This window comes from Terrapene carolina, unplaced genomic scaffold, assembly GCF_002925995.2.
Source record: "Terrapene carolina triunguis isolate 2854851 unplaced genomic scaffold, T_m_triunguis-2.0 Scaffold146, whole genome shotgun sequence".
Lineage (NCBI taxonomy): Eukaryota > Metazoa > Chordata > Testudines > Emydidae > Terrapene > Terrapene triunguis.
Window position 1 is genome coordinate 773,881 of NW_020664497.1, and position 14,309 is coordinate 788,189.

Below are 14,309 nucleotides of genomic sequence, written 5' to 3' on the forward strand. Positions count from 1 at the left end.
TACTACTACTAATTATTCTCACAGCCTTCCTTTATTTGCTGATTAGGGTCTTTTTCTGCTTACTAGCCACAAACTATAAAGCAAATATATTATTTTTTAACCAAACTTAAGATAACTATAATATAACTGGCTGTACACCTGGTTTAACCCATCCCTGAAAAAAACTGATTAATGTTGTCCGAGATCAGCTGTTTAGAATTCTAATGCATCCATTGTGCCTGATTTCAATATTAAGATTTGCAAATACACAATGTAAGAAATGTAATAGTAAGATAGTACACAGGGCTACTGCATTATCATCATGATTCCCTTGAGAATAGTGCTAGTTAATAATAGTCTATTCCTGGTGATACTTTATAGCTTAATTATCAAGATGCAACTTGATCTTTTTAATTTCCAGCAGAGCATCACTTATCATTGTTTAGAAATTTGAGATATTTTATGACCAAGACAGTTCCCTCTTATATTGGCTATAAGGGTCATTGTGGAGCAATGAAAGGTACTCCAGGCACTCAGTTTGCTACTTCTGGAGCGCTTCAATCTGTTGTTAGATAGGAGAGTGAGAGAGAATATAAAGGCAGTTTCTATGTTCTCCGTGTATTCTCTCTGTGTACTTCAAAAATACATGTCCCACTCCTTCCCGCAAATAAACAAACAAACACAGAAACAAAATGGCTGTCTTGTTCCAATCCAGATCCAGTTCTTTCAGCTGGGGAGATTTATTTTCCACACAGCTGTGTAATAGTTTGCTAGGTGCTGTCATTTTTCACAAACCTACTCCAGTCATTGAGCACACCAATATTTCTGACTTGAGAGAGACTTTAAAAAGCCACATGCATCTGATGGAACAGGTAATTTGTGAACTGTTGTGTAAGCTCTCTGTTGTAAACTTTGAATAATGGTGTACTGCCAAATCATAACTAATATCTGTCAGAATTTACAGACTACTTGGGGGCGAAAAAACCAGGTTTACTAATCCGTACCAGACAATGTGTTCAATAAATTTTATACCTTTGTAAAAATTTCATGGAGAGATTTGCCCTTTTTCTCCCTTGGGTCTTTTGTAGGCGCATCTTAATTTTATCCAAGATTTGTGAGTGACTGTCAGGTTTTTCCCCTCTTTCCCTCACTTAATATTATATAAGACCTGTATTTTAAGATGGCTTTGTGTATTTTATTTTCAGTTTCAGGGCTTTAAAGAACATGGGACAAATTAGTCCTGCTGTTACATAGTGGTTTAACCTACTGTAATGGTCTCATAATATTCCATGTGTGGATCAGTGATAGGCTTTTCAAGTTTTCACTTCACAAGCAATCACAAAAATGCTTCATTACATTTAATTTAGTGCTGGGAAAATTTGTCTCCTTTTCTTGTAAGGTCATTCTGTTTCCTTGGCTCAGATGAGTTTCTTTTGTCTTCGATTGCTATGGAGCTGGCAAATCACAAGTTGGTCCTTTTTTGGTCATGCTCTCTAAATTCTGATGAGAAGAGATTTTACACCTTTATGAGAAACAATTGGGTGGTCAAAAGACCCAAACAAACAAAAACCTTAAAAAATAAAAAGGACAGAATTTGTATTAACTTTACAGTACTGGTATATGAGAGAGGCATAGTAAGAAAGGATTCTACCATTTTAAACCTATAGCTAATCTAACCTTTAGTTTTGTGAAAACCAGAAATGAAATACTTCCTTATCCTTGAAAGGTGACAATTATGCAGGGCCTAGGGCAGCAGGCGTTGCATAGGATAAAGGGGATTATGCAAAAAAACTACAAATACCTGTGCTTGGATGGAAGCCCTCTAAGGAACCTGCATAATAGTTTGGGAGGTGGTACTCTTCCCTCTGAGTAGATATTGAACTGAAGCCCCAGCATGGCGTGTACTAGTACTGTACTGCTTTCAGATGAGACACGAAAACTAGGCCCTGACCAGTATGGTAATTTAAAGAGTCCATGGCATTTTCCATACAAGTAGGGTTAATCCCAGTGTCTCAGCCACATTCCGTTTAAGAAATTATTTTCCATTTACCTAAATAGGCCCTCCAGTTTCAACTGAGTACAAGTATCCTCTTTCTTTGCTAAATTGTAGCATAGTGTGGCTATTTCACCGGAAAGGTTTCAAGTGGACCAAGTGAGCTTTCACTAAATACAGAGTACACATTAAGTTTAAATATCTAAAGTGTTGTTTTACAGATATTCTTGGAATTTTACCTAGGGCATGAGGGATTCCCTGCTCCTCATTAGTGCTGGGGAAATAACTAGGATTTTGTTTTCCTATCTAATTTTCACTTTAAAATGTTTCCATTGCCTATCGTTGCTCATTTGCCAACAAACTAGTGTGTTAACTTTCACTTTTAAGCCAGCCTGAAGATATATTGAATTTTAGGTTACCAGAAAACAGTAGAATAAAAATGCAGATTACTGTTATCTAAGCTTAAGAATATAGCATCAGAACTACTGTCAAAAACCTCCTGTGATGTGCCTTGTGTCTGCCTGCAGGCATACTGTGGCTTCGCTCGACCTGCTGTTCCCCCTCAGCATCTTTCAGCAGTAGCCACAGGAAACTGGGGATGTGGTGCCTTTGGTGGCGATTCCAGATTGAAAGGTAAATAATAGCAATGTTTTAAGGACAGAATGAATCAAATGTCAAGTTGGAGTAAGTTTTCTGTTTTAGGTGCTTGTACACTTTGGTTTAGAAGGAAATAAGTTTTTATTCCTCCCTCTTTAAAAGTCCCGAAAATTGAAATGAGTTTTCATAGCAAACCGCTGCTAGCCAAGGGCTGGAGTAGTACTAACCATCTTAAATTCATGTATTTTGCACATTATAGTGGGAGGAGGGTATAATTCTATTTTGACAGGAAAGGTCAAATGGAATGAGCATGGGAGTGGGAGCCAAGAATTTGAGTTTTAAATCGTTGCTACCACTGGCACACTCTGTGGCTTTGGGCCAAACCTCTCTGGGCCAAACTTTGAGCCCGATCTTAAGTGGACCTTTATTTATGGGCCCACAAAGCTGTCTTAATTACCTAGTTGTACTCACAAAGCAGCTACAGTGCTTAGATACCTAAATGACCTAAAATGCAGGTGCAAATAATTTTGGTTGCAAAATAGTGCCTGCAGTTATTTGCAAGCACAGTTTGCCTCGCCCTCAGTTTCTTCCATCTGTTACAAGTTATTCTCATTCTTTTCTTGCTTATCCAGTGTATGTTTGCACCGATTTTTACAGGAAAAGCATTAGTGGCCCCTGCCTTAAGCAAACTCCTAATCTGAGCAAAACAGGGTTGATACCTGCCCATCTACCCCACACGAGGGTTAATGTCTGTATAGCACTCTGAAGATGTACAATGTTAAGTATGATATTGGAGATCGTTGGCTGATAAGAATGAGTTGCATTCTAGGAGAACTTATGACCCATTTTCTCCCCTACCACTTTGAGGGTATGTGCCTTTGGTTACTGGGCAATACGGCCTGTTGGCCAGAGTCCATAGACTCGCCCCTGGGTGCAGGGCTATGCGGCCTAGTGGCCAGAGTCCATAGAATTGCCCCTGGGTGCAGGGCTATGCGGCCTAGTGGCCAGAGTCTCTGGGGTCACCCTGGGTTGCAGGGTAGTATGGCCTATTGGCCAGAGTCCCTCCCACTCCATCGGGTCCCAGCCTCCGGCCCTAACTGCAGCATAGGACCTTGCCCCTGGCACAGCTGGAGGGGTGGGGGGGGGGAGAGGGGGTTCCCCTGCCAAAACACGCTGACGCTTGCCAGGGGCAAGGTACCAGTCCGTCACCCCACCCCCGGGTCGCTTCCTACCGGCTTGAGCATTGAGGTCTCCCACGAGTCTCTAGGTTCCCTGCGGGCCTCCAGGTCAATCGCCTCCCCGCTTCCCAGTCAGGTCCTTCCCCTGCGGCTGCCAGCCCAGACTAAGCTGGGCTCCCTCCTTTTATACTCCCAGAGCACTTGGAGCATGCTCAGTACGGACGGGGCGGGACTTCCACTGTCAGTGCTACCAGCCTGACGCTGCTGGGGCTGGTGCGGGGCGGTTCTGCCTCATCACAGGGTACCAATTGCCAGTGCAACGTATTTGATATCTTCAAAAAAGGACAGGAAACATAGCTTCCTTTGAAGCCTCTATAAATGCCTCCTGATCTCTGCCTTCCTAAAAGGCAACGTGTATTCTTGGGACCTGCAGTCTCTTAAATTTCTCCTTCCTTGCAACCAAATCCCTCAATTTCTCTTGCACTGCCCTTAATCAAGGCACTCAGCCTGTAGCAGACCCCAAAGTCCTGGATTAATTTGGGACTGCTTCCCCCTTTGTGGGTACCTGCAAATCAAGCACTCGTTTGGATTCTGGATTAGTAAATCCCCAAATCTAGTTCTGCATAGTTATAATTTAACATAATTTAAATCTAAACAGAAATTGGCATATTTTGCTGCTTATTGTCAGGTGTTTGGGGTGAAAAAATATTTTCAAAAGTTAGTTTTATAACTATGGCCTAGTGAATATTTAAGTGGTTATGTTAGAAACTAAATGTAAGCATCATGATCTTCAGGCTGCCAGCTTCATTAGTTTTCTTTCCAAATGTGTGTTACTCAGCGAGAGCCTATTTTTCACTCCGTGCTCATTGATTTCGTGACAACTGTTTTTTGTTTTCCATTAAATAAAATAGATTACCAGGTTCAGGCCATCAATACAAAGAGCCAAATCTGCTGCAATCTGTGATCATCTTTGATGGACAGTTCAAGTTAGGGAGTTTTAATAAATGTTTTAATTTGAATAAGAGCTCTTTTTAGTCTGAAATGCAATATCCCAGTGTAATCCCAAAATGTATGGGTTTCTGCTAGAAATAATGATTGCTTGACTAAGGCATGATTGGACCAACAGTGGACATGAACTTTACAATTGATGGTCCTTTATTGAAAATACCTTTCTTCTAGTCATGCAGAGGTCCAGTCTGGGGATGGCTAAGCAGGACTGTCCCAGGAGAGAAGCATTACCTAAAAAAAAAAAAATCCAGTGTTTTAGTAGATGAAAATTAGAGGAGGACATCAGAGAGAGTGAGAATATAAGGGCATGGCAGAATTATAAGTGTGTGTGTTTAAACAAATATAAATTATGTTATGAAGCATAAATAAGCTTTTCTTCAGTTACAGTATATGCACAGAAGTTTAATTTTATTTGGCTTTTGTTCACTAATGTTGTGGCCTTTTGATGTTAGAAAATGTTTATAACCTGATCTCCAGTAAACCAAGTGCTATAATTATCTCTAGTCTGGCAAGAGAAAACTAGCCACTTTCTCTACCTACTGGTGGAATTTGCCTTACTTTCTGTGTCCATCTATGTTTTTTCAGAGCTGAGATTCTCAATTTAGTACCACTTGAAAACAAGTTTTGCTGCTGCTACTGTGTTGAGAATATAGATCAGAATATACACATGTATCTTCCAATCTGCACCGCGACCTCCTTCTGACAACAAAAATTACTTCACCACCCTCACAACCTGAGCCCACCCAAGCCCCACTGCCCGGGGGGGGGGGGGGGCAAACCCCGGCCCCCCCCCCCCGGGGGGGGGGGGGGGGGCAAAGCTGAAGCTCAAGGGCTTCAGCCCCTGGCAGAGGGCCTGCAACCTGAGTCCTGCCACCCAGGGCTGAAGCCCTCAGGCTTTGGCTTCGGCCCCGGGCCCCAGCAAGTCTAAGCCAGCCCTGGCAACCCCATTCAAAGGGAGTCGTGACCCACTTGTGGTCCTGACCCACGGTTTAAGAACCGCTGCTCTAATCTTATGCTGTGCTTCCATCAGATATTATAAACTTCGGGGCTGATCCACTGAAATTGGTGGAAAGACATCAATTAGAGTTGGATCAGGCTCTAACCAGGGTTTGGCTGTGTCAGTACTTGGTTGGTAGAATTAGGGAACAGCTAGGTGATGCACAAGAGGTATTATGATTCAGTATGTGACGTTTTTTTTCCCCCCTGAGTCAGTGCTGATATGATACTTGAAGGGTTAAAACAGCCTTTTTGAATAAAAAATGGGGCAAAACTAAGAACTTGACCAACTTCTGGTCATTTAAAATCCCATGATTTTCTTCTTGAGAATTGAAGTGGTAATTCCTGGCCAAATTCAAACTACTTATTACATTCTGCCTGGGCAAATTCCCTATATGATTTCAAGTGCAAAAGATATTTTCTCCTCTTGTTCTAAAATGTTATATACCATTATTTGCACTATGAAATTTGGGAATGGTTTTATCCCAATAGTAGCTGAGTTTTTAGTGGTGGGGAAAAGTCTATTGGTTAAAGTTTGTAAAGAGCTTTAGGATCCTTCATGATGGAAGGAATTATATACATGTAAGATTATCAGTGTCATCTGTAATTTTCATTAACTAAAAGAAACTGATATAGACTTTACAGGCTGTCTTAAATCTGACAATATATGGCAGTGAGAAAGCAACTTTAGAAATGAGGAACTTGTGTACTGATATGACATTTTTGGCTATATTTTGTATATGTATTTTTATAACCCTTTTTAATCTGGTGTTGACCAGTGTTTTTATGTGTGTTCAGAAATGCAAAGATTCAAGTTTGAGATATGAATTCATTTTCACAGATGATTAAAAAAGAAAATAGTCTTCATCTCCAAATGTTCTACCAAGAGATTCTGCAGATGTTTCAGGACAACTTGGTTATTTTATATTTTTTTAAAAACAAAATAGTACATTTGTTCTAGAAGCCTTAATCACACTCCAGCATGATTGAGTGTCACGCATTAAAGAAAAGCTATTGTATTGAAAATACAGTCTGAATCAAGGTCACAGTGAATGACCTGAGAACTCAACAAACTGCAGTATAAAGAAAGAAAATTATCCCGATTATAAATAGAGGAATGCTATGTTGGCTAAATAAGACTTTTTGAAGTAGATTTCAGCTTGTTTGTGACTTTTTTCAGTGATCTTAAGCTATGAGCATAGATATTTTGAATATTTAAAAGGTGAGCTTATCTGGCTGTGTACACATATGTGGTAATATCGGTCTGTCTATCAGCTAGAGATACAACTGAGCTACAAAGTTTGGATCTACATCTAAATCTTCCCAAAGATTGGGGTGCTTGGAGGCAAGGTTTTGATTTGGATTAATTTCTACTTTGTATCAAACGTGATCAGCCTGAGGTGGGGCTATAACTGATTTAAAGTCACCACAGAATTGGCTGTTCATAGAAATGCCCCTTTTTTGTCTCCTTCAAAAAATTCTGCTTTAATATTGTGAAGTGGGCTTTGTTTGTTTATCTTTCTGAACTGCACAGTGTGGCACATAATGCTGAGATTCTTTCTCACAGAGGATTTGCATGCTTCCATTCTCTAATTTTCTTTTGTTCATTTTATGTACTGTATGCACTGGAAAGGGTTAAGGATATGCATACAATTATCCTGTGGATCTCTGACTTACTACAGTCTAACAGCCATAGTCATCAGCGTTGTTCCCATGTCCTCTACATTTCTTTGCACAAGAGCTGTTTGGCCTGTACACTCTTTTCTATAGTTCCATGAAGCAGATCTGCCCTTAATTCTGTAGATTCCTACTGGAACATTTATCCAGGCCAACTTAGTTTTTTCTTTAGAAAAATCTAATAGAAAATCATAATCCTATATTGCAGTACTGCCAAAAGGTTCCACTTAGGATTCATGGTTCCATTGTGCTACTTTGGGGGGAATAATCTGAAGTGATGCTTCTTGTATAGAAAGGAATTCTCTCCTGATTGTTTTAAAATACTTACCCAGTTTTCCAGTATGTTCCAGTTAAAAGGGAAGAGCAAGGTCTGAGATAACTAAAATAAATGCTAAATGTTCAGTACCTTCATAGTGTTATGAAAATGTATTTTAATGGGGTATGTTATTTAATGAGGTACTTCTCAACTACCCAGATCAGTGTTTTTATAAAAAGTTCTCTAACCTGAAAAAATCTGTTCAAAAAAATAAAGTGAGAAACCAAAGGGAGGTTTTTTCCATTAGCTTCAAAGGACATTGGATCAGGCCCTAGTAGAGGTGAGAGAAGGGAAAGGGAAGGCTTGCATGGTGGGAAGTCTGACTGAAGTCACTACTGTTTGTCCCTTGCTTTCATGAGTGTCAAATTTACAGATTTTTAGCAATTAAAAGTAAAAACTCGGGTGGAAAGCAGTTTACAGAGTACCTTCTCATGCTTCTAGTGCAACATGCAGTTGCATAGTTCGTTTGGCCTAAATGTGAAGATTCATTAGATTCAGTTCTCCTATGCAGGTTAGTTCATTAGGCCCTTTATAAAACAGAACTACTGAAGTGTTTCCAAATCCATAGGCTGTTGGTTAAGTATTTAAATTAAAATATCATCCCCAAATTGAGATTGATCGTGTATGTGATGAGTGTAATGAATAATTTAGTTCTGGGTTTAAAAGGGCCCTTTGATTAAAGAGCATACTATGTTAAATTTGTCTGTATTAAATAAAATGGGAAAGATTCCTCCTCCTAGTTGAACAATGAATACCTTACTAGTGTGCTTTGCCCTGCCAGGTGTGAATGCAAGGACAATTCCCTATGTCATATTTTTGTTTAACATAAAATTCTTCATCACCTTCCACCTGGTGAGCATAGAGTGGATAATCTCCCTGACAGACATTGTTAATGGAAAGATTAGCATTCAGACAAGTTATATGTCCAGAGACAAGAAATAATGGTAACCCTCCATAGATTCAGCAGTTGATAGAGATCCATCCTTTGGAACATTGTAGGCTGATTGAGCTAAACATGTGATTAAATAATACGTAAAGTGCCTATCACACTACTAGCTAAGTAAGGTTTCTTAACATGAATACTTACACATTTTACTCTTCAGAAGGAAGTATTTTCCCTATTTTCCATATGAAAAAACCTGCTTTGAGCTTCAGTTTCTGGTTGTATTTTGTTTTAAGTGGAATGATGCTTGCAATTTTACAAAAAGTGGGCTTTAAGATCTCCAGATGAAGAATACTATATGGTGTGATTATTAGTTGTGAAAGCTCCCAACCTTAAATTTAGAGCACAAATTACTCTACTTCTTTAATAAATTGTCTTATGCTATATTTACCTCTTTTTTATTATTATTTATTTATTTATGTGCTGCAGCCTTAATACAAATCCTTGCAGCTGCGGAGGCTGGGCGAGATGTGGTTTATTTTACATTTGGAGATGCTGAGCTGATGAGAGATATTTACAGCATGCACACCTTTCTCACTGAGAAGGGCCAAACTGTAGGTAAGCATAAAACAATCTCTCTCCCCTGTGAAATACGAAGAGGAATAAATCCATTTCCAGTGAAAGTTGAACAGTAAGAAATTTATGATCCTAGTGTCTACAAGTGCTGAATTTAAGTAAAGGAAACCTCAACATTACAGGTCTATGCAAGAAGCTATTCCTGAAAAAGTGGTAGATAATAAACATGTGCCATCATATAAGTTAATTTATGGTAACTAAAGGCCTGCCAGAGCTCTAAATAGAATTTGAAATGCTTTTCTGTCTTTTTAAAAAAATAAGACCCACATTTTTGTCCCTCGTACTATTCTGTTATGGTATTATGATCCCTATCCTACAAGCCCTGATACACCTAAGTAGCCAGATTTGAAGTCATTGGGACTCGCAGTACAGGAGAAGCTACATTCATTGCCCTGCTGATAGTAGTGTCTCTAACTTTTTGTGGGAAACAGAACTCTAAATTTAGGTCTTTCCAAATCAGTTGAAAAAATAACCCATTCTGTAATGGTTTTGTTGTTTAAAATTATAAAGTGTATATACATACAGTTACTGTGAAATTCACCACTCCTTGCTCAGAGCTCAGGTAATTTTGTGCAAGGAGTTGTGCAAGCAATGGATTTCGTGCAAGGAACTGAGAAGTTGAGGGGGACCCAAACCCTTGTTTTCAACTAGCTCGCAAACCACAGGTTATGGCACAGTCCCTCTTGGTCTGCACTTCCAGCCTACACACTGAAATAAGAGCTGCTGTCCCTTCACTTCCCCTAAACAATGTTCCTTGCCATTGAAATCCATGTAAATGCAGATCCTCTGGCCTGTACCCAGTACACAGTTGTTGGTTGTGAATATATACATACTTATAGTATGATGCAGTAATTTTAGAAACGTGCATTGGTTTTATTTCTTTTCCTTTTCAAGGGGATGTTTACAGGCTGTTGCTCAGATATTATAATGAAGAATGCAGAAGCTGTTCTACTCCAGGACCAGATGTGAAGCTTTACCCTTTCATATATAATACCCTTGAATCCTATGCAGATTCCACCGATGAAGATGAGAAAGGATTGTGCTTTGATGACTAAAATAAAAATTTATGAGGAGGATTTTTTTCCTTTCCTTCTAATATATTGTTTGAATTGCTGGGTGTAAAATATGGACTGGCTTAACTTAATATCAATGTATATAATACTGCATTTGTAATCCTATAAACTCTCCTAACCTAAAACCAAACTTTCAGAGGTGAGATTTTCTGTTTATACAATGTAAACCCCATCCATCCACATATATAAAGAATTGTTTTGTAAATCCTATTTGCATGTCTTCTTGTTCATCGGCAGATTTTGGTCTATATTTGTTACCCTTTGGAATCAACAAATACCAGTTTATGTGAAAACTCTCTTTAAGAGAACCTATCAAATATACCGATTTCCAACATAAAGTGATTACTAGTAAACCCACAGCCATGTAACTCATGGGCGTGATGTTAGGAAAGCCTGTAATTATCCATTTTATTGGAAATTCTAACAGTTCCAGTCCATCCCTGAAACTGCCATGGTACTTTTTGCCTTTAATTTTCACTTCTTAATTTCTGCAGCTTTAAAAACTTCACAATTTTAAATATGTTTTAAATAAAAAGTAAAAGTTTAAAAACTGCAAGGATTATGGGGAAGCAAAAATTAAAGCAGCACTCACAACTACTCTTCTGGTGTTGGCACTCTGAGGAGAGCAGGATAACAGGAAGTTAGACTGGGAAAGGGAAAAGAGGGGCTGAGTTATAAGGAAAAAAGAAACAACATTAAAACTAGAGAAAGCAGAGGGAACAAGTTCAGATCGTTTACTTACATTCTTAAAAATCTATAGTAGGACCCAAGTATTATATAAAACAGTGAACAAGTTCTTAAACTTGATGATGTATCTAAAATTACTCAAGGTTTGCTGCAGTGATTTGTAATATTGCTGGAATTCAGCTATTTGTTAGATTTACAACAGCATATCAATGATCCCCTACCTAGAATATATACAGATATACGCACGTAGGTGTGTATAAATGTGCACACAATAGAAATTAAACGAGGATATGATAATTACTTAGGCATCAGTGGGCAAGTAATCTTTCCATCCTACAAAAAAAAAACAAAAAAACCCCCCATTAAAACAGCAACTGTTGGGGGGAGGGGTGTGCACGCGCGCCTTTTGAAGTATGGAAGCGATAACAATGGAGGGTATGTCATAGGAAGTAGTGTAGAAACTGTGCTATTACCATCTTCATGGGTCCAAAATGCATACTGCTGCTGTACATTAAAGAAATGTACGAATGAGTTTCAAGGCTTCAGGAACATAACTGTAGCATAACATCCCAAGAATGTATACTGGCCAAACTCTATTGATTTCAGTGGAAGTTTTGCCTCTGGTAAGCAGTCTGCAATTTAGTCCCAAGTTGGAAAGTATGGCCTTCTCTCCATTAGGCTTTTTTTGTCCAATCTCATTATTGCTGCTGCTGCTACCAATTAAGCTCCACAGGTGTTAGTAATACTGAAAGCTGTAGAGTAGATAAAGCACTGTTGGCCACCAACATTTTCAGCATGATGTCTGGTAGATCTCCTCTGAGTGGGCTTAGACAACATGGTGCTTAAATACTGGTGCACGTTCAGAGTCCAGCCTACATTAAAGCTCCTGCTGCTGCTCCTACTGTTGGAGCTGAACTAGTGGGGAATTTGGGACTTGAAAAAAGATTAGTGCAGAGGCTCTGTAAAAACATCTTCACAGTTATGCTAATAGTTCAAATAGGAAACATCAGCATTCCTTGTAATTTAATACATTATGACACAGGTGATTTAACCCTGCAGTTTCCAACTGTTGTATTTTCTGTCCATCCAAATCCATTGAAGAGCAAATTGAAAAAGAAATCTTGATAAAGAGACTTGGAATAGCATTTCAGCACCTTTATTTTGTTTATACCTGTGGCTTTAGAGCTAAAGGAAATGTGTCTGTTCCAGGAATTGCTCAGATTCTGACTATAAGATGTTAATGCTCATAGTGAACTTTTATTCCAGGCATTTTGTTCTAAGGATCATGTTTTGGGATTTGACTTCAAATGCATTGCTGATAATAAACACAACCTGATCATACATGTGTACAGAAAATTGAAGCTAAATGTCAAATCCTGTTCACTTTACTACTTATAGCAAAGGTGAACAGGATTTGGCCTAAACAATTGGAAGAAAATATAGCAGCAAGTCCTGTAGTTGGGCATAACGTCCCACTTTTTTAAATAAATAAGTCTTAATGAAAACAAGCATTGTGTTCATCTTTGGGGGGAAAATATCAGTTTTGTAAATCAAACTCTACCAAATGAATGTCTTGTCATTACAAGAAAGTCTACTTCAGCCATGAAAATGGAGAATATTTGTAACTATAGGATGATTTTCTCAAGTTCATTTTCTGACTGTACCATAGTGTATTCAATTCAGAGAATAAGATGTTTCCAGGACAATCCATGTGATCACATCTATGATGATTTTTTTTTTTTAAATCCTGGAGAATTAAATAATGGTGGAGCAGAGAGAGCAACCTATTCAAGCTCAGTTCTTTAATGTATGTTCCTCCATATTTTTTTTAAAATGTAGTTAATAAACTGTTGTCTGCTTTTTCACCGGTTGATACAGAATTCATTTAATTTATATATAGTCATCTGAAAAATTTGAAGTAATATCTCCTGTATCCTTATGTACTTGGTCTTTGAAGGGGAATACTGTGAGGGCACTTGCAATGTAATGTTGAGTGCAGCATAAAGATTATATTTACTTGTACAGATTTGAAGTAACATAGCACATGGTTAAGAAGTTGTTAAGAGCATTATATTCCCAGGATCTTTCTAATCTGAGAGAAAACTAAACTGTCCAGGATGTTCCATCAAAGCCAAAAGGATAATTTTAGGTCAGTGTAATATTCACTCTACATCTTAATTTCTTTCCCACCCAATCAGCATCATCCATACTTTCTGGAGCACGCTATCTAGCCAGAGGCGCTTCTGGTGCTGAATTCAAAATATTGAGAAATGGAGAGTGCTGATGGACTAATGTTGCAGTCAGGGAAGTTAGGAATTTTACTCTTCTAGAAACCTGTTTGTGGAATGCTCTATTCTCTTCATTCTTATAGGGGTGTTTGCTACATATGTTCAAATAAACAGAAGTATTAAACTTCCTACCCCAACAATTGTTTTATACTGTGTTTTAGCTGCAAAATAGAATGATCAATATGTAACAATGGTGGGCAGTCTATTAGATTGGAGTGTGGTCTTATAATCCGGTTAGGGGGACGGAGTGCCTCTGTTCACTTTACAGCGCTTACACCTAAATTCCTCAGTCAGGAGGTGCTTTTATCCAGTTATGTGTACCAATTGCTGAATATATTAATTTACAGATTGCTGAAATATTCTTGACACATTCTTAAACTTGCAGTTGATGCATCATATTTTGATTTTTCTGGATGCTAATGTTTACATGATTTTTGTAGGAATAAAATATAAAAAAAAATTTGATGATCAGAACTTTGTCCTCTTCATTATTTACAATCTTGATGTATCATGTTAGGTAAATTTGAGATGGGTTGAGGTTTCTAGTATGTTTACGTTGTATAATATTGGCTATGTAGAACTATTTACCAGGTAGTGTAACAGACTTAAATTAAATTGTAGCAAAGAGTAGTCCAGCTAAACCTTCTTTGCCTGTTGTGTGCTGTTGCTAAGCAGTGTTGAACAATTGCTACATTTTTTTAAAAAGATGATTACTATACATTTCAAGGATGAGCTAAGTGATTTTGTATAGGCGTCTAACTGAATAAACTGTGTGTGTTAGTGTGCAAGTGCACTTACAGGTGGCTATTAAATTCTTGAATTTCCATTGGCAAGCAATTAACAGTATTATGGTATTCACAACATTGCTTTAAAACGAGTGTAGGAAATACTACAGTAGCATTAATTTTAAAAAACTGAAAAAATGTAAATAGCAAATGCTGTGTATGTCCTGTGTGCGCCCAATCAATTTGTAAAAGCACTTTGAGATTCCCACTAGA

At 38.3% G+C, this 14,309-nt stretch overlaps 1 protein-coding gene across 3 annotated transcripts in view; it reads left to right on the forward strand.

Moving 5' to 3' along the window:
• The window catches only part of PARG (poly(ADP-ribose) glycohydrolase), a 124,261-nt gene extending 110,496 nt beyond the window's left edge, over positions 1 to 13,765 (forward strand). For all 3 annotated transcript variants that reach the window (XM_024209952.2, XM_024209960.2, XM_024209968.2), the window contains exons 16-18: positions 2,500 to 2,605; positions 9,117 to 9,245; positions 10,158 to 13,765. In XM_024209952.2, the coding sequence (XP_024065720.2) occupies positions 2,500 to 2,605; positions 9,117 to 9,245; positions 10,158 to 10,318 (396 nt within the window). In that variant the 3' untranslated portion in view covers positions 10,319 to 13,765. The remainder of the gene's footprint in view (positions 1 to 2,499; positions 2,606 to 9,116; positions 9,246 to 10,157) is intronic.
• The last annotated feature ends 544 nt before the right edge of the window (positions 13,766 to 14,309 follow it).